Raw genomic sequence first — 20607 nt, forward strand, 5'->3', positions numbered from 1 at the left:
AATCAATTAAGTGATTGAGTATAGCACCATTCGTTTATGTCAATTCAGATTCATTTACAAGACTTCTTTTTCGCTTTTAGAGGGCGATTTCAAACATTCACCATTCTATTTCAGTTTTAGTTTAATGTCATCGGCACCAGATACAATTAGGGGTTTCTTTTTCATTAACCGTCAATCAAGTTACCTGTACCTGAAATCAATTTAGAAAAGGTATGCTTGCGTAGATGAATGCACAGGTAGGTAATTGGCCGTCGTTTCTCAAAACCGATGCACGTACAATGAAAACGCCTGAACTTCGATAAATTGAAATAGATTAAAGACGTGCATTCAAATTCAAACGAAAACGAATGACTGATTTTCAGAAGTGAATGAACATTTCAGGAAATTGGCCGGGAAAATCTATCAACAAATAAATAAACACCACAGTAGCTGCTTTATGTCAATTCAATTCAATTCAATTCAATAGCAACATTTATTTCTACACTTTCCACAAGCAATTAAGTTTCCAAATTGTTTTTTTTTTGGATGTTACAGTGCTCAGCTGGAGTGGGTGGGAGGGGCCGGCTATATGAAAAACCGTTGGTTCCCATGATCGGAATACACACCACGATTCAACCAAAACTAACCACAACTCATTCGCCAAACAGAATCGTTTTATTTTCTTTCTATTTTTCTTCCATCGGTAAACAGTTACAGATCCTCTGATAATAAGAAATTATATTGTGCAGACTACATCGCATCATTTTTGTCTGCAAATAGTACCTAGTAATCATACTATGGAAATGAAAATGCAATGTAAAATGGTAGATTCTACAAAGTGTCAGAAACAAAAGGAATGAGCCTATTTTTAAGATGCCTAGTGAACAAAAAAGAAGAAACAATCCGCTACTATAAGTTAGGTTACTGTCCGAAACTTAAATTTACAGAATTCGTTAAAGTAACAGCCAATTATTAAGAAAACAATCTTTCAGGAGAGATCAGGTAATTCAACAAGAAAATAAGCCCCATGAGAAAGTGGTCCCAAAAAGTCGTTTCATTCACGTTTTCTGGTTAGTAATTTAGTAATTTTGCACACACTACTTTTTTTTTTTTTAGATGTACAGCCACAGACCCACTACAAAAAAAATGATTATAAATCGCAACAATGTAATTTCAGTTGTGAACTGAATTTTTATAAAGCAACAAGTGCAGATATATACAAAAGAAAGGTGTATCTAATCTTTACACCTACTAAATTATTGTTTCTTGGAAACAATTACGACGTTTGCCCACTCATGTCTTTAACAGCAATAAAATAATCAAAACTATAAAGAGAGTTAAAATAAACACATGAAAAAATGCAACCAACAGGATCACAATTTTGAACAAATGTGATGGGCTTTAAACAAAAAAAATAGTTCAACAAGTTGAAGTCTTGTTAGAAACAAACACGAGTGTGATTGAGTTCCATTTACAATGACCTAATTCCACATACATGCATAAAGTAGGCTAAATATTTAACCAAACATCTACTCAGCATAATTCAAAATCTAGAAAATTGTAAAAATTGTACAAATCCACATAAAGTTTGTATGCCATTTATCATATAAATTTATGTATAAAATTTGAGATTAAATCATTCTCTACTGGTCTTCTACAAATCATTGAAGTGATTTACAAATTTAAATCACGACACATTATGGCACCAGCCAACACATCACCAAGAATAAATAATGTCTCCAAATTCTCCAACATGCACTGGATGTACATAACCTGAATACTGAATCATGTATACTAATGGGTAAAATCTATATAAGTTTTAACCAAAAATACATGTGTATATCAGCAGGAACTCAAAAGTTTCATAGGTAAATTCATTTAAAGAATAAAACATTCTAAGCAAAAAATCATCTGATGCATAATATCCATATTGTGAGCCAGTTACTTGCGGATTTACGACCCCAGTGAATGAGCATAGAAAGAGACGTGGAGCTGCTACGCAGAAAACAGTGTGTGACATGTTCCAAATAAGACCAATATGCCGGGCACTTGTCACAAGCCATGTGAAGCACACACGGCACACTGGTTACCTTACTTTTTATAAGCAAAATTTTGTTCTATGTTAATTTCTTATTAATTCTAGAATTCATTTGTACCTTCAGCTAGTTACTTTTTGTAATTTTTTTCTCTTTTGTATTTTGTAATTATATTTGTACGTGTATTTATGTGCCAAAATAAGGAAACAGGCCACGTACAAGCATTTGCTTTTGCCTGGTATCCACCATTTATCACCCCCTAGTGTGCATTATATAAATAACTGTTCCATTATTTATTGTGACGTATGGAAATAAACCAAACCCACTACGAATTTGAAAGTGTAACTGCATACAAATTCTGCAGACTTGGAGATATTCTACAGAGTATTACTCCACAGGGTTCTTGGGCACCTCCTTCATCTTGTTGGCATGCTCCAGCTCATTGCGGAAGTAGTCAATAGTCAATTGTAGGCCCTCGTCAAGGGGCACCTGCAAACCAACAAAATCATGGTAGAGAATAAATAATTACTGGGTTTACAGAAGTAGGGGAGTTAAGACTAAAATTCAGTATCTACGTAAGCCACCTTGGCATTCTAGTGACAAATGTGCCCCACCAGTTGGCAACTGCACACATCAAGCTCTGATGCCTTTTCCTTTCAAGACAATTTGCTGCAAGCTTTCAGAATTACAGAGGGTACTGATGAAATGGAGAAAAAGCTCCTCTTTTAAAGTACGAATTGTGTTTTACAACATTTTTTATTCTCACTTTTGCACAAACTGTAATTCTTGTTCTTTCCTTCTCCCTTGCTTTTTTAAACTGCAGGTTTGGTTCTGATTTCCCCCCATGAGCTTGTACAGGGTGAGTCAAAAAAAGCGGAACCCAAACCCCCAAAAATATATTTCATATTTAAAAAAATATGTTTCACCAAAAATAATAATGACTGGAAAGCCAATTTCATAAGCTACTTTTAGATGAAAAAAATACTGAAAGTGCTCAATCCGTTCAAAGAATATCACCATTTAAACGCAACACCCTAAAACCTTTCTCGTCCAAAAAAGCAATTTATTGTGCGTTTTGACTGTTTGGAACAACAAAGAAAATGACACAGAATACTTGTTTTAACAACTGTCACCACCTGTAGTGCACAATATCTTTATTAACAACCCCGGTTAGGCAAACAATATAATTTATAAAATCTACTTTTTCTAAAAGACGGGCCTTCAAAAAGACTTTGTTGAATATTTAAACGTTTAAACTAAGAGATTATCGCTGGTGATGTTTAAACACAATTGTGACGACGATTCTTGAAATCGCATTTTTTTGGACGAGACAGGTTTTAGGGCCATTGTGTTTAAATGGTGATATTCTTTTAACAGATTGACCAATTTCAGTAATTTTTTCATCTAAAAGTGGCTTATGAAATTGGCTTTCCAGTCATAATTATGTTTGGTGCTACATGTTTTTTTAAACATGAAATATAGTTTTTGGGGTTTGGGTTCCGCTTTTTTTGACTCACCCTGTATACATGTTATCTGGTGCATTTGTACACGTATCCTCAAATCTTGTGCACACATTAATAGATGAACTTCATGGAATTTTAAGATTTTAATAGAAACACATGCGAACTGAAGTAGGGAAGTGAAGGTCCACAATAGAAGTCCCAATAAACTATGTGTATTCATTGTACTATTTACTCACCACAGGTTCCCAGCCTAGCACTTTCTTTGCTTTGGAAATATCCGGCTTACGGCGTTGTGGATCATCCTCAGCAGCAGCCACATTCTTTATGATGTTGTTGCCTCCTGAAATAACAAACAGTAACATTCATGTTTATAATGTGATCAGGTTTGGAACATCAGTAATGTCAGGTTGACATCTGATTATAAACTTCAGTCCTCCTCTTGATTTCTTTTGTCAAGTAAACTCACAATCTACATGTACATCCATATTTTCATGTCATTGTCTGCCAACAAACAAGCTTTTCTCTACCTTAATTAAATGTCCCTGTCCATGAGCAAAGAGTCAAAAGTCATGTATATGAAACATTTAAATTTCAGAGATATATTTCAATATTTGTTTCACACCTCAGCATACAATGGGGTATTCAAAACTGGATTAAAGGCTCAAGACGACCAAGATTTTCATAGTATTTTAAATTTATCATTGGCATTTATATCGAGTAAAACAAACAAAGAAGTAGCTGATCCATACAAAAGGTACAATGTATAAGCTAAAAGTTAAATGAGAGCATGAAATGCTTCAGCAATATCCCTCTTTTATCTTGTCTTAAATGTACCGTAGTTGTACATGAACTTGAAGCCATCAAGTGTCTAAAAACCACTTAGGTTTTAATTCTATCTCTCTGCTAAATTTTGTCATTCAGTAAAGTTTGGCCATAGAGTTACTATGCACCTAATCTCTGTGAGTGTGACCTTTAAAATGGTTGGGTGGTGCTGATCAAACACATTTATACTTGTTGTTCTTTATCCTGATTTACTAACATAAATTGTGTACTTGCCTATTTTATTCCTGATAATCTGGGCAAATTCCATGATAGTGTGCTCATCTGGGTTACCCTGTGATAACATTAGAAACAAAGTCACAAATCAAACTTGAACCCTGATACTGGATTTAAGTGAGTCAATGATCAAACTGCAAGCAGGAAGGGGTAGTGACTGTATGGGATGGTTAGGGTTATAAGTCATTGTAATTTATATTTATGCAGCTGCAAAGAATTTGTTTTAGATCAAAGATAATCACTTTATTAACAATTTATATTTCATTCTTAATAATATTTTTTATTTGATATTTTTATGCAAAAAAATCTTAAATTCTTTTACCAAATTGACAGGAGAGGATACGTTGGAGTTCATCAGTTTGATCAGACCATCCACTAAATCACTGCAGTAAAGAACAGATGAAAAACAAGTCAGGTGTGTTTACAAACACAAATGCCCCGCAACCATGACTGTTCCCATGACATAACACCACTCTTTTAACATCAACTTACATGTACATGTACTTGGGTCACATGGAACGTTCATTGACATCATAAGTGTTTTCTGTAGGTTTTTTTTTAGTATTTAATCCCTATGATCACAGAATAAATACAAGATTTCTATTGTTTTAGACACTGTGACATTGACCATCGACATTTTGGCCCCAAATGCAATAGGCTTCTTAGGATTACCAAAAACAATCCATAAACCAAATTTGAAGTTCACATGTAAAGTATTTCTCAAGTTATCGCGCTGACAAAATTCCTTTTGTTTTATTACTTTGCTCATTGGATCAGTGAAACATTCTATATACCATCTCAGCTCCCTGGGAATTACACAACTCCATACTCCCATTTCGGTGCAATGCAGATAAAATCAATCACAATAACCATCTCTGCCCTCACAGGTACCTAATTTCCTCCGTGGTGGGGGGTGGGGAAGCAATGAGTGACAAAGTTCCTTGCCAAGGGCACCATAAACCCATGCTGGACTCGAACCCACAACCTGCAGAATTACCCACAGACCACAAATTCAATGCTCCAGACCACGAGGCCTTGGCACCCCTGTGAGTGTTTGGTTAAATGTAATAATATTAATAATAACAAGTTCTTATAAAGCGCTATTTCATATAGATCACAGCGCTGTGACATGCATCAAACCTAATAGCAGGATACTTCATACCTGACGTATTGGAATGACCGAGACTGCTTGCCATGGCCATAGACGGTGATAGGCTGGGCCTGCAGAGTCTGCAAGATGAAGTTGCTGACAACTCGGCCATCATTCATGTGCATGCGAGGTCCAAACGTGTTGAATATTCTGGCCACCCGTACCTCAACATTTTCCTGTGTCATAGTTAAAGAGCAACATGTTAATTAAATAAATTGGCTCAGGCATCTAGACCATGTAGACCAAGGTCATATTTTGTGACAATTAGTTACTGAACAATTTTTTGCAAATAGAGTATTTGTCCATTCCAGACCATAAAAAGTACCTCCACGTGTCATTTAACCTGAACTCCCTAGCATGATTTACTAGGAGCTATACCCATCCTGGCAAATTCCTGGGGTTTGATGGGTTGAGTTCTGTTAGGGTTAATAAAACCATACAGCATATTCATGAAACACATGAGCTTTCTTTGTGCAATTGATCTAGTTCATTGTTTTTGCTCCCCACCCCTTTTTATTTGGAAATCACACCATTTGCTCCCGTTACTTGCGCATAAGACTCTTTTAAAATATTTGAAAGAGCTCAAATTTCATAAAGGAAACATGCTTAGAGTCCAAGCCCCAGCCATGTCTGAAGTTCTTCACTTTCTTCTTAAGTGGGTCAATGACCTCCATCACTTATGACTTTTACCTGTTTGGCATAGGCATAGCACATTGTCTCTGCAACCCTCTTGCCCTCATCATAGCATGCCCGAGGTCCAATGGGATTGACATGACCCCAGTACTCCTCTGTTTGGGGATGCTGCTGGGGATCTGTAACAACAGACAAAGCAAGTCAGGGGAGTCAGGTTGGCATAGCGGTTCTTTCCTTGCATCCACTATTAAGACCCGGGTTCGATTCCCACCTTGGCCAACATGTGGATTGGGTTTTCAGTCCCTACCTGATTCGGTGGGTTTTCCCCAGAATATTCTTCTGGGGTTTTCCTTCCATGTGTAAAACTGTAGTTTCTTCTCATTGTCTCCTCTCTACAGGTTTCTTCAGGATTGCGAGCTACAGTGCCTAGTGCACTTTTGATGTAGCCTTGGTTTCATCACCAGAAATACATATAAGTAATAATCATAATAATAAATACATCATATTTGTGTTTGCAGGATTTTGTTGCATATTCTTACTGTGGGAATATTTTGGGGGGTTGTCACTAAATGCACTGGGAAGTTTCACAATATCATATTTCCTTATAGAATGAAAGTGCTTGCAAAGTTTTCCTACTTTAAGTCTCACCTCCATATACTTCTGATGTTGATGCCTGTAAGAGCCTTGCCCGTGTCCTCTTGGCCAATCCCAGCATGTTGAGTGTTCCTAGAGAGCTTGTCTTGATGGTCTTGATAGGGTTGTACATGTAGTGGGGTGGGGAGGCTGGACAAGCCAAGTGATATATCTGATCCACTGCAAAAACGACAGAATACATATTAACACATAATGAGCATATTCAAGTCTACTGTGCAGCCAGGTGTCTTTTGTCAAGGAATATCGCTTTGCAAATGAGTGTGTTTGCACGTCCATGCCGATGGGTGCGGATGTGTGCAAATGGGTGCCAAATCTCCTTTGTTCGAGCTTGCACGCATGAACATGCAGATGCTTGGGGTTTCGCGCGTGTGCATGCGTACGCACGCTCCCTCGTGGAATAACTATGTGCTTGGCTGGTACTGGCAAGGGGCCTGGATGTGGATAATAGCACGAGCCGAAGGCTAACTGTGGTAAGCACATTTTGCCAGTGTACATGCATGCACTATTGCACAAATAAGCAAAGCCTTTGTCTCAAAGAGATTGTGAGAGGGAAGTCAGCTATTAACCAATGAAATTGGTGATGTTATTATAAATATGCATGATCCTTGCTGAATGCGCACCTTCTATGAGAAGTGGTTCGACAACATCGTGATTGATCAACTCAAAATTAGGATGTCCGACCCATTGCTCGATGTTTCGTTTGCGGCCAGTGAAGAAATTATCCACCACAGTGACTTCATGACCTTCCAGCATCAGCCGATCAGTGAGATGAGAGCCCACAAACCCAGCACCTCCGGTTATCTAAGGATCCAGTAACAAAAACAGTTGATTGAAATAGGACTTCAATCCAAGACCACTGGAATATCACTCACATGCTTCGCCAATGTCTACTCATGTGCACTATTTGTAAATACATGTATAAATATGATTTATAAGCCTAATACATATTTGACATAATGGTTTGTAAATGTTATCGAAATCTGTGAATTCGGAGGTTGGCCAATGACTTACAATGACAAGTTACATGTGTGAAGAACTTTCATGACACCTCTTTTTTAATGGTATGTGTAACCATGTTTCGTCTTACTCTGCTTACCAATATTCTTTTTCTTTCACTTTCAGGCAGATAACGGACTTCTGGGTACTTCCTCACAGTCCTGATGAAAAGAGTTGAATACATAAAATGAATAAACAAATCCATGAAATATGCTGTCAGATGTTCCGTAGCATAATTAAATCATTAACCCTAACTCCCTAGGGGGTGCGCAAAATCATATTGAAATTGGAGCATTCAGGACTGTTAGGGTTAAGTGAGGTGTGTGTGTCTGGGGGGGGGGGGGGGAATGCCGCTTTGCTGACAATGTTTAATGTTTAAATTTAATCCAGTATAATTTTTTAACAGGACACAACCCCAATAAAAAGGAAAAAGAACGGGAAAGAGTAATGTCAGAACTCTATTTTCCAAAAATTAAAACCTAAAGAGTTTACCTACACCGAACAGCTGTTTCAAGTTTATTATGCTAATGACTTTGATACCAAAAGCATCTGGCATGGCTTTTGAAATAACTGCATTATTTATTCAGAGGTTAATATAAATCGCACCCCAACATGCTACGCAGGCAGGTGCTTTGTACTTTCTACATTTATTTTTGTCTGTTCAAAAAGTTGTCATTAAAAAGGCTGGCTGAAATACAAGTAAAGGCTTTGTTTTTCCAGCATTTTCCCTCTTTGCAAGGAACATAGTGTTGACCAGTCACTCATCAATAAACATTAGATGTACCATTTCAACATTTCCAATACTTCTAGGAGGTGTTCAATATCGTATTGAATTTGGAGGGTTCAGGACTGTTAGGGTTGGGATTTAAAAAATGAAAATATTTTGATGTTACTTACTGCTTTTCTATTTTAAGTATTCTCTCCTGGAGAGGTTGTATTAGCTGAGAGAGAGAGAGAGAGAGACAAATTGAATATTTCATTTAGACATGGCACAAACACTCCATGTAGCAAATCAGAATCACAAATGATTCAGAATCACATTAAAAAACATCAGAATCAGCATTTAGTACAGCTTTACATAGCCTTGGTCAAGACATTCATCATGTACGGTATTCGGCCGCATTATCCTCGCCGCGCGCTGACTGCGGATTGCTATGTTGCAGCAGTACATGTAAAAATACAGTGCCACCAGCGGTCGACCTCATGCGGCTGCTCTTTATATGCGAATCATTTGGATCTAGACCAACGCCTTGGTGCTCATTATGCTAATAGCCTAAGCTGACTTCCAAAAAAGTTGTTTTGTTATTGGTCGATCATTGCGTGAAAATTGCATTATAGTTAGCGTGCCATGAAAGGTCATATAGTGACAACATGCATCCCCCCAGAAAAGCAAAAAACAAAAAAACAAAAAAAAAAGAAAAAGAAAAGAAAAAAAAGCAAAAAAAAAAAGAGGCGCAAAGTAATATTGGTGTAAATTTAATGGGGTGGGCGGGGGCAAAATGTCCCTGCCCTCCTCTAAAACTGATACATCCAGAATATGTTGAGAAATACAGCAATTTTTTTTGCATATAAAGGGTGGCCACATGGGGTCGCCGTTTGCGCTGTATTTTTACATGCACTGCACAGCGAGGATATGCCGCCGTTATCGTACAGACTGATAATAACAAACGCCTTGACCAAGGCTAAGCTTTACATGGTTTAGGGGTGTGCATTTAATGGTAGTAGGGGAATCGGGTTCCTTATTGAAACAAAAAAACATGGGTACCCTGGTATCCGTTAACCCTAACTCCCTAGGCCTTTTTGCTAGGATGTAGCCTCAGTCCTGCAAAATCCTCCAATTGGCCTCATGGAAAAATAGCATGTAGCCTCAATCCTGCAAATTCCTCCGTTATTTCTTGAATATGGTCCATGGAGGGGTGACCACTGCCTGAATCCTGCAAAATCCTCCGGCTATGACTGTCAATAGGCTGAGGCTGAGGCAGTGACATCCTTGAGCAGGATGTCAAGTATAATCAAGGACTAAATTTATGCACGGCTGAGCATAAACAACACAAGGTCCGGCCTAAGACCTTGACACAGTGCGTACTCCGAAATCAGCAACGCACTTTTGCCATGTAACCTCAATCCTGCAAATTCCTCCAATTTGCAAAAAGGATTTTGGAGGATTCAGGGCGGTTAGGGTTAAAGAAACAATTTGCTTTTCACTGTAGCCGGGTTTTTGTTTAAAAACTCCCCATCAATGACATTCAAACCTTTCTTTTTTATTGTTTGAGAAATTGAGGGGCGCATTCTTTCGGCAAAATGAACACAATTCACACACACCCCTTTGTGATTTGCTTTCGGTTTGCTGAAAGAACCTTGCCTTTTTGTGATCCGTGGACAGAACTTTAAATCAGTGGGTGTGTTTAAAATTCCGTAACTTGCCAAGTACATGATTGATTTGAAAGATTCTTGTACTAAAAGAAAGCTTATGAATTGGGCTTTCATATCCTAGATTTTGAAAATGCTACATGCAGAACTTCACTAAAACAATGCCAGTCCCGACATTTGGGTTTCGTGTTTTTGACTGGCCCTGTACAGAGAAGTAAATGAACTGTTATTGATTAACGGTTCAATTGTTTCTCTCTCCCAGCACTATTTTTTTTTAAACAATCAATGCAAAATGTACATGTATGTATGTAGAATACATGAGGCTGGACCTATACACCTAACATATTTGCCTTGCCACTCCATCCTTTTATATGTCAACAACAGAGCATTAATACCATGAATACCAAGTTTCTAGCATAATCACCTTGGTTTCCTTACATATATTGCCTACACAATACACACCTTTTTTGTGTTTATACAAGTTTAAGCATCAGGGCAAATGATTTACATGTAAAAGAAAGTTTTATTTTTGAGGAAAACAAATTTCTATTGTACTGCATATACACTGGAAAAAACCCATGAAAACACGAAACCACAAACCTACAAGATGCTGCATGGTCTGCCAAAACTGATGGCAAAGTACATGTATGTATTGAGTGCTTGTACATGTACACGTATGCCCATAATAAATTACGAAGAATTTTAAAAATGTTCTTTTACTTTGTCGTTTGCTTTTCAAACAAAGTCCGAGTAATGTGTTAAATTGCATGAAAGAGCCATGTACATACACTACTGCCCTGGAACATAGGAAACAAAATTGAAGGACATTACCTTTTGCAATTGTGCTTGCACACCTTCCCCAAGATCTTTTGCCCATCTGAAAATAATGAAAAAAGATGATGACCACATCGGTATAATTTACAGGTGAAATTTACTTTATCAAATTGAACGTTGTATAAACTATAATATATAGTGTTCATGGCAATTCTTTACACATATTTGTTCCTGCAATTCCATTAAGAAAATTTACCACCATCGTCAAGCAGTTAACAGTTTTATTCTGAAAGAAGACCTGGCTGTTGTTAGAAGGGGCAAAATTATCACGTTTTCCGAATTACAGGGAAATATGCAATTTCACATGATACAGTTGAAGTTAGCACTAAGCACTGAACAGTGGAGGGGCATAATACTGCGACAAATTTGTACCTTGATTCTTCTTCACCATGAGTCCCGCATAGTAAACCTAAAAATAAATATAAAACAAGGCTTTTTAGCAATATTCTGATAGTTCATGCGATTTATTACATCACAAAGACAATTCACAGACTGAAAGAGCTTCGTTTCTTGTCCCATCAGTCACAAAATATTACGTATGGACTTTCAACAAGCCACAGGAGAGTACAGGACCAGACACAACATCTACAATGAAAAAAAAAAACTACCATCACCTGATCACTGACAGTCAAGTATACATGTATTTCAGCCCATTATTAAATCCCACAGGGTAAAACACCACTTCAAACATTGCTGCTCAATTCAAGTCAAGGTGAGAATGTTGTGAATCAGTCCAGTCCAGTGAGACTGAGGGTGATACTGCCAGTACCAGTAGTTGGCAGCTCAATTTAATAAGAATACACATGTACCAAAATAAGCACATTGTCTCCTACTAGTCGAGTCCTAGGTAGGATAACCATCCTAGGTAGAATAAATCAACCAGAAGTTGTATTTTGTCGGAATTACCAAACCAACGTATTCTAAAAGAAAGCTAACAAATACAAAGCAAATATGACCCAATCAAAGGAAGTCTCTGTGAAAATAGGTAAAAAAAAAAAACTAGTGCCGGCCAATATCCACTGCTTTTAAGTTTTATAGGCCTACTCTCATAAATATGGTGACCGTTTTCGCTGATTTTCGGCTAACTTTTTTTTGTTCAAAAATGAGTTTGACAGAAAATTTGACAGAATGGATTTTTCTGCCAGATTTCTTGCAGAATTCCTCAAAAATGGTTATTTAACAGAGAAACATAGCAAAGTGTTTATAGTGTATTTCGAGTAATTCATGGGAATTTGGCAGATTTTTGATAAATCTGACAGATTTTTGAATTGCATTTAGCAGAATTTGGGTATGACCTCACGGTCACCCTGCTCATAAATTTATATTCATTTTCAGTTGTCTTAAACTTATTGCCTTTTTTAGAATTGGGACATCTTCTCATCTGGTGCCAGATCAAGTCCCATTAGGCCTAATTATTCAAGGCCTAAGCAAGTTACTCAGACCATGGAGGTAGAATTCATGCTCAGACCATGTGACCACTCAAATGGAACTCATCTCATAATGCTCATGGGGCTTTAACACCACACCAATACTGACCGAAAAGAAGGGCAAAAACAACCCCAATGACCAGGGCCAAGCGAAACCGCTTCACACACATCGCCACGTTACTCCAGGTGAAACTCATACGGCCGCCTCTAAGGAACAATCTCCGGCGAGTGGCGGCGGCGTGGCCCTGCTCGAAATCTCGCCTTGACTCCGTGGCTACGGATCGATTAGGGAGTTCCCTTTACAGACGCCCAGAACACGCAGTGGATTACAAAACTGAAGCAGCAGGGCCGGCCAAGTCAAACAAGAAATTGTATACAAGCTGTAAATATAATCCTCGAGTCAACACAACCACTTCATGAACGCCAAGAGCCATGACATAACACAGTAAATTTGACCAAAAATGCACACTCATTCGTTGTTCACTGCAATGCACGTACGATGATAAAGCTTACGTGCAAAGTCGCCCCAACAATTCGCCCCATTGGCCATAACGTTATACATTTCATAGCATGACACACACTACATAACATTGATCATTTTAAATTGCCAAGGAAAAACATCAACAGCAACATCAACATATTGGAAAGAAATCCACTTCGGGATGAACTTACTGTTTTCTGAAGCCATGTCTTTTGGTCCGTTGGTTTGCTAAACCTGTATGCGAATGATCCTCGGGGCCGGGTACGGTACGAGTACGATACGTAGCCTAGCTACGTGTACGTATTGTTCCTCAACTGACCGGCCGCGCCCGCGCAGCCGGCCGCGGCACAGCCTAGCCCACGTGAACGTTGATTACGTGGCAGAAAAAAAACGGCGGTACCCTCAGTTTGCAAAATAGCGACTGATGTAGTTCATTCACACAACACAAAGCCTACTACGCCGCATGAAAGTTGTTGGCAAATCCACCCTGCTAAATATCATGCCCACAGTTTTCTTCTAGGCCTAATTCTTTTTATTTAACTTAGCCGTTTGCTTATCTACAAAAGAAACACACTCCAGTGTATTTTTTTTTTACTTATTAAAAAACAAAACGATTGTCATGATCACTATTAAACGAATGGATTGTCGGTCGTAACAACAAACATAATTACTTATTAGTTAATGACACGTGAGCAATTTAGGCGATGTCTGTTATTTCTTCCGGAAGCGCAGGAGTGGCAGACTAAATGGGAGGGGGAGGGGGAGGTATCCCCCACAGTTTGACCGGGGGTGGGATTTTAAGGTATATTTCGAACTTCCCAAACCTCACGAAAAAAAGGGAGAAAACTTAATTTAAAAAAAGCTTTAAAAATGCGCTGTTTTGATGTAAGGTTAAGTGGCGTATTTGTATACATATGTGGCGTATTTGTATAAGATATGTATCATGATCAGCGCCCCTATGTGTCATGTGGTGTCCAGCAAGTCTCCCCCCCCCCCCCCCCCCCCCCCCCCCAAATTTCCACGGCCGGGCAATTTTTTTTAGTCATCCCCCATCCCGGATTAGTCTATGTAATAGACCTGTTAGACAGGAGATGGCTCCGTGGATAACGGGTGATACTCAGACTATCCCGTATGAGGGATGACTAAAAAAAAATCCCCCCAGTCGCCGGCACAGATTTACGCCACTGCCCATGCCTATTATGCCTAAAAGATAACACTTGAATGTATTTGATGAATTCATCATCACATAAACTACACAGACACTCAGTTGGTGCAATTTCAAATACCAACTTACAGGCGAATGAAAAAAAACAAGGAAAAACCACTTGCTCTTATAACCTTTGTAACTAGACGAAGTGGGGGAATATATATGAATGTGTAAATTTATAAAGTTGAATTCAGATTTTTTGTGTGAGGAAGAAGAACAAAATAGACTCTATCTTCAGGCCGCTATAAGGATGCAAAGTTTGGGATTTGAGTTATTTTTAGAGGAACCCGACCGTTTTCCACACCAGTCACACGTTGACCACGGAAGTTGAGAAAAAGTGGAATAATATAAAATATAAACATGTATTTTAAATGGCCTAAAGCACGAGTTAGACAAAGGACGAGTTGGACAAAGGACGAGTTGGACAAAGGACAAATTGGAAAATAGACAAGATGGGCAACGGACGACTTGACTTTTCCAGTTAACGCACAACAGTCAAGTTGATACAACGGTTGAACTTGTAGTTTCTATCCAACTCGGACCCCATACCAACTCGGACCCATGCCACCTCGGACCCACACCAACTCGAACCCATGCCAACTCGGACCCAACTACGACCAACTCGGACCCAACTGCCAACTCGGACCCATCGTGAGGACGTTTTCAAACAATCTCTTCCAAAAAATCACATTCAATTACTGGCTTCATATATTTTCATTGAAAAAAATATTAATAACAACATCGTTTGTTGAGAACAATTTAATTCATGATTAATCCAGACTTTAAACATAACCAAAAACACTTGATTTTTATTTCAAAAACATGGCACATTTAAAATGTGCTGTATGTGTTCTAATGTGTTTTCGTTATGTTTAAAGTTTGGATTAATCATGAGTTTAATTGTTCTCAGGGAACGATATTTTTTTCAATTTTAAAAGAAATATAGAATCGGAAATATGAACAACCATAGAAATTCATTAAAAATAAAGCATCCCCCCCCCCGCTCTGACACCCCCCAAAAATAATGGTGATAATGTGCGCCTTTTCACAAAATTCGGACAGAGCCAGTTTGCCGGGTTAGGGGTTATTTGTACACTAGTGTTTATGAGATTTAATTTCATGAGAAATCGTCAAACAATGAAAAAGAGCATACCCGAAACAAATACAGTATTTTAATCGTGAAAAATACAAACCAAATGAAAAATGAAAAGTCAACGTCCATGGAAAAATAATAATAATACACTCGTTGTTTGAGCAATAACCCGAGCTCACCAGGTCAAGCTATATTAAGTTGTAAGTTCAGCAAGTGATCGGTCTTGATGTCTTACATGAGGACATTAAATTTCGTGAGAAACCGTCAAACAATTAAAAAAATTCTTTCGAGAAAGGGCGCGCTGAATAAAACTAGTTGTCTCGCGACGCCAAGACATATATACATCCGCACGCCGTAGAATATGTTAAGTTTCGTTCAATAGAGGGCGCGCCACATAAATAGTGGTCTCAACAACGCATCAACACGGATGCTGCAAAATTGAACAAAAAAGAAGAAACTCGTTTCCGATGAATTACTCAAGAAATACGAAATGGATTCAATTGAAATTTCGTGCAATTAGTTTTCACGATGTGTAAGAGAAGTAGTTTGAATGGAGTGAGAAACCGTGAGGCTATAAATATAATATGATCGTAACAATCTAGTGTTTGAAACGCTAGAAATCCACGTTGACTTCCATTAGGATTGTATTGGTCGCAATTAAAACCATGTATTGTTACGGTCATAATAGCTTGATTGTTTGACCTTTTCTTATGAAATTAAATCTGTTCATGTCAAACATCATGACAAATGAGTGCACGAAAATTCATTTTAATGTAACGTGTATTTCTTGAGTTGTTGCCCCCAAAACGAGTTTGTTCTGTATTTCAAAATTGAATATTCAGTGATTTGTCATGATGACTGGGTTACATTATGAGATTTAATTTCATGAGAAACCACCAAACAATGAAAAAGAGCATACCCGAAACAAATACAGTATTTTAAACGTGAAAAATACAAACCAAATGAAAAATGAAAATCAACGTCCATGGAAAAATAATAATAATAATACACTCGTTGTTTGAGCAATAACCCGAGCTCACCAGGTTAAGCTATATTAAGTTGTAAGTTCAGCAAGTGACCGGCTTGATGTCTTACATGAGGAGATTAAATTTCGTGAGAAACCGACAAACAACTGAAAAAAATTCTTTAGAGAAAGGGCGCGCTGAATAAAACTAGTGGTCTCGCACCGCCAAGACATATACACCCGCACGCCGTAGAATATCTTAAGTTTCGTTCAATAGAGGGCGCGCCACATAAATAGTGGTCTCAACAACGCATCAACACGGATGCTGCAAAATTGAACAAAAAGAAGAAACTCGTTTCCGATGAATTACTCAAGAAATACGAAATGGATTCAATTGAAATTTCGTGCAATTAGTTTTCACGATGTGTAGGAGAAGTAGTTTGAATGGAGTGAGAAACCGTGGAGCTATAAATATAATACGATCGTAACAATCTAGTGTTTGAAACGCTAGAAATCCACGTTGACTTCCATTAGGATTGTATTGGTCGCAATTAAAACCATGTATTGTTACGGTCATAATAGCTTGATTGTTTGACCTTTTCTTATGAAATTAAATCTGTTCATGTCAAACATCATGACAAATGAGTGCACGAAAATTCATTTTAATGTAACGTGTATTTCGTGAGTTGTTGCCCCCAAAACGAGTTTGTTCTGTATTTCAAAATTGAATATTCAGTGATTTGTCATGATGACTGGGTTACATTATGAGATTTAATTTCATGAGAAACCACCAAACAATGAAAAAGAGCATACCCGAAACAAATACAGTATTTTAAACGTGAAAAATACAAACCAAATGAAAAATGAAAATCAACGTCCATGGAAAAATAATAATAACTAGAGGTTGTAGAAACAACAACACGGTGTTGGGCCATGGATTACCGCAAACTTTGCATGACGAAACCAGCCCTCTTAAGAAAGTGGCTAGTTTCACACTGTTGAAAGCCCCTGGGGAACAAGTAAACCAAACTCCCCTCCCTGCTCCACAGTCCCAGCGAGATAATGACTTGTGGTTAAATGAAATACCACCTGTTAGCCACACTGCTTTCTGGAACTATACTTTCTGGCGAATTGCGGTTTTATGCAAGCATAACAGTAAAAGATCGTTCTCAGCCATTTATTCACGGATTTTCAAATTTCAACATATAACAGGGGTGTGAAACCTCAGCTTTTAAGCTGATTTCAGCTTGATTTGATTTGGATTTCAGCTTTTTTCCCTCACTTGCTGTGTACAAAAGTATAGGAGATTTCCAAAGTTCAGCTTTTTTACACCTTTTTCAGCTGTTTTCAGCTATTTTTATCAGTGGTCACTCACACCCCTGATATAAAAGAAGTTAACATTTCAGGTACGTCATTATGATAATACTTTTGTTGGCCGACAGATTAAATTTAGCAACCAAATATTATGCTTGAAATCTCCCAGGCAGAGTGACCTTCGCTCCTTTTAGGAACCAATTATAGAACGAGTGATAATGCATTTTTGACGTTTTTTAACCTGCCGCTAGAGGGCGCTCTGACATTTTATGACGTCACCTGTAATATATTGCTATAGTACAGCCTAGACAGACACTCACATCATTGAAAGCAAGTTCGCATCTTCTGCCAATTTCAAATAATAAGGCACTTCCGGTTTCGACCGGAAGGAAGGGTCACGTGATTTTGCACTTAATACCAAAACTGAAGATCCTGCAATATTGTATCGATTGCCATAAAAAACAAAATCAAATCTGCAGCAGTTGATTTTATATTGATTTTCAAAGATTAAATCTAGAAATCTTTGATTGCTTGTAATACGATACTGGATGACGTCATTATGACGTCATCACCAGAAAGTTCAAGAGCTATTTTAACTGTGCTATATACAGCCAAATCTCGATTATATCTATCACGGTATATTTTCTAGCAATTTTTGAAGGTTTAAAGGTCTTTTTATTGTAGCTTCCGGTCTGATGACGTAATCATTTTTTTTTCGCGCACAGGTGCTGTCTGCATTAAGGTCATCATGTACATTAATTTTGAAGCGATTACCGCAAACTTCGCCACAGACATCAAGTGAAAATGCGTTTTTGACGTTTTTTAACCTGCCGCTAGAGGGCGCTCCAACACTTCATGGCGTCACCCATTATTTTTTTGAAAGGTCAATCCAGGCAGACCCTTCAATCGTTAAAAGCAAGTTCATATCTTTTTCCACTTTACAATTATTAGGCACTTCCGGTTTCGACCGGAAGGAAGGGTCACGTGATTTTGCGCGCAGAAGATAAAATGAAGAGCATGTATTACCATGTCGATTCCCGCAAATTTCAGGTTCCGGTCTCTCACGGTTAATTTTATATGGAATTTCAAAGATAAAATTTATTAAACTTTGAAGTGACGTCACGTGACCCGTGATGACGTCATGATTACGTAATTGCAAAAAAACACATCTGCGGTAGGTTGTGTGTTCATGTATTGACAATTGAAGTTCATATATGTTTTCATTTTGACATACAGTTCTGGAGAAGGAATATGTATAGAAGAAAAAAATAATTCTAAAACCCCTAGCAAAAACAATAGGTGTTGGGCTAAAGCCCAACACCTAATAATACACTTGTTGTTTGAGCAATAACCCGAGCTCACCAGGTCAAGCTATATTAAGTTGTAAGTTCAGCAAGTGACCGGCTTGATGTCTTACATGAGGAGATTAAATTTCGTGAGAAACCGTCAAACAACTAACAAAATTCTTTCGAGAAAGGGCGCACTGAATAAAACCAGTGGTCTCGCACCGCCAAGACATATACACCTGCACGCCGTAGAATATGTTAAGTTTCGTTCAATAGAGGGCGCGCCACATAAATAGTGGTCTCAACAACGCATCAACACGGATGCTGCAAAATTGAACAAAAAAGAAGAAACTCGTTTCCGATGAATTACTCAAGAAATACGAAATGGATTCAATTGAAATTTCGTGCAATTAGTTTTCACGATGTGTAGGAGAAGTAGTTTGAATGGAGTGAGAAACCGTGGAGCTATAAATATAATATGATCGTAACAATCTAGTGTTTGAAACGCTAGAAATCCACGTTGACTTCCATTAGGATTGTATTGGTCGCAATTAAAACCATGTATTGTTACGGTCATAATAGCTTGATTGTTTGACCTTTTCTTATGAAATTAAATCTGTTCATGTCAAACATCATGACAAATGAGTGCACAAAAAATTCATCTTAATGTAACGTGTATTTCTTGAGTTGTTGCCCCCAAAACGAGTTTGTTCTGTATTTCAAAATTGAATATTCAGTGATTTGTCATGATGACTGGGTTACATTATGAGATTTAATTTCATGAGAAACCACCAAACAATGAAAAAGAGCATACCCGAAACAAATACAGTATTTTAAACGTGAAAAATACAAACCAAATGAAAAATGAAAATCAACGTCCATGGAAAATAATACACTCGTTGTTTGAGCAATAACACGAGCTCACCAGGTCAAGCTATGATATACGGCTTGATGTCTTACATGAGGAGATTAAATTTCGTGAGAAACCGTCAAACAACTAACAAAATTCTTTCGAGAAAGGGCGCACTGAATAAAACCAGTGGTCTCGCACCGCCAAGACATATACACCTGCACGCCGTAGAATATCTTAAGTTTCGTTCAATAGAGGGCGCGCCACATAAATAGTGGTCTCAACAACGCATCAACACGGATGCTGCAAAATTGAACAAAAAAGAAGAAACTCGTTTCCGATGAATTACTAAAGAAATACGAAATGGATTCAATTGAAATTTCGTGCAATTAGTTTTCACGATGTGTAGGAGAAGTAGTTTGAATGGAGTGAGAAACCGTGGAGCTATAAATATAATATGATCGTAACAATCTAGTGTTTGAAACGCTAGAAATCCACGTTGACTTCCATTAGGATTGTATTGGTCGCAATTAAAACCATGTATTGTTACGGTCATAATAGCTTGATTGTTTGACCTTTTTTTCTGAAATTAAATCTGTTCGTGTCAAACATCATGACAAATGAGTGCACGAAAATTCATTTTAATGTAACGTGTATTTCTTGAGTTGTTGCCCCCAAAACGAGTTTGTTCTGTATTTCAAAATTGAATATTCAGTGATTTGTCATGATGACTGTTACATTATGAGATTTAATTCCATGAGAAAGCATCAAACAATGAAAAAGAGCATACCCGGAACAAATATAATATTTTATA

At 37.8% G+C, this 20607-nt stretch overlaps 1 protein-coding gene across 1 annotated transcript; it reads right to left on the reverse strand.

Annotated features, from left to right (window-relative positions):
* Window positions 1-632: 632 nt before the first annotated feature.
* LOC119724358 (UDP-glucuronic acid decarboxylase 1-like) lies at window positions 633-13113 on the reverse strand. Its single transcript, XM_038195377.1, has 13 exons — window positions 12708-13113; window positions 11544-11580; window positions 11169-11214; window positions 8865-8908; window positions 8068-8128; window positions 7592-7772; window positions 6966-7130; window positions 6375-6496; window positions 5697-5860; window positions 4857-4917; window positions 4535-4592; window positions 3715-3818; window positions 633-2504 (listed from the first exon to the last, which is right to left on the reverse strand). Exons 1-13 carry the CDS (start codon window positions 12793-12795, stop codon window positions 2403-2405), a joined length of 1233 nt encoding a protein of 410 aa, XP_038051305.1. The 5' UTR covers window positions 12796-13113; the 3' UTR covers window positions 633-2402.
* Between the last annotated feature and the right edge of the window lie 7494 nt (window positions 13114-20607).

Source organism: Patiria miniata, unplaced genomic scaffold (genome assembly GCF_015706575.1).
Source record: "Patiria miniata isolate m_02_andy unplaced genomic scaffold, ASM1570657v1 HiC_scaffold_18, whole genome shotgun sequence".
Taxonomy (NCBI): Eukaryota; Metazoa; Echinodermata; class Asteroidea; order Valvatida; family Asterinidae; genus Patiria; species Patiria miniata.

Excerpts from the sequence above, each read along its gene's own strand:
- LOC119724358 (XM_038195377.1), bottom strand. The coding sequence starts at position 12,795 with ATGAGTTTCACCTGGAGTAACGTGGCGATGTGTGTGAAGCGGTTTCGC. Across the intron at positions 11,581-12,707 it reads TGTTTTTGCCCTTCTTTTCG|GTTTACTATGCGGGACTCAT; the intron begins GTCAGTATTGGT and ends ATTTATTTTTAG. Across the intron at positions 8,909-11,168 it reads TGCAAGCACAATTGCAAAAG|CTAATACAACCTCTCCAGGA; the intron begins GTAATGTCCTTC and ends TCTCTCTCTCAG.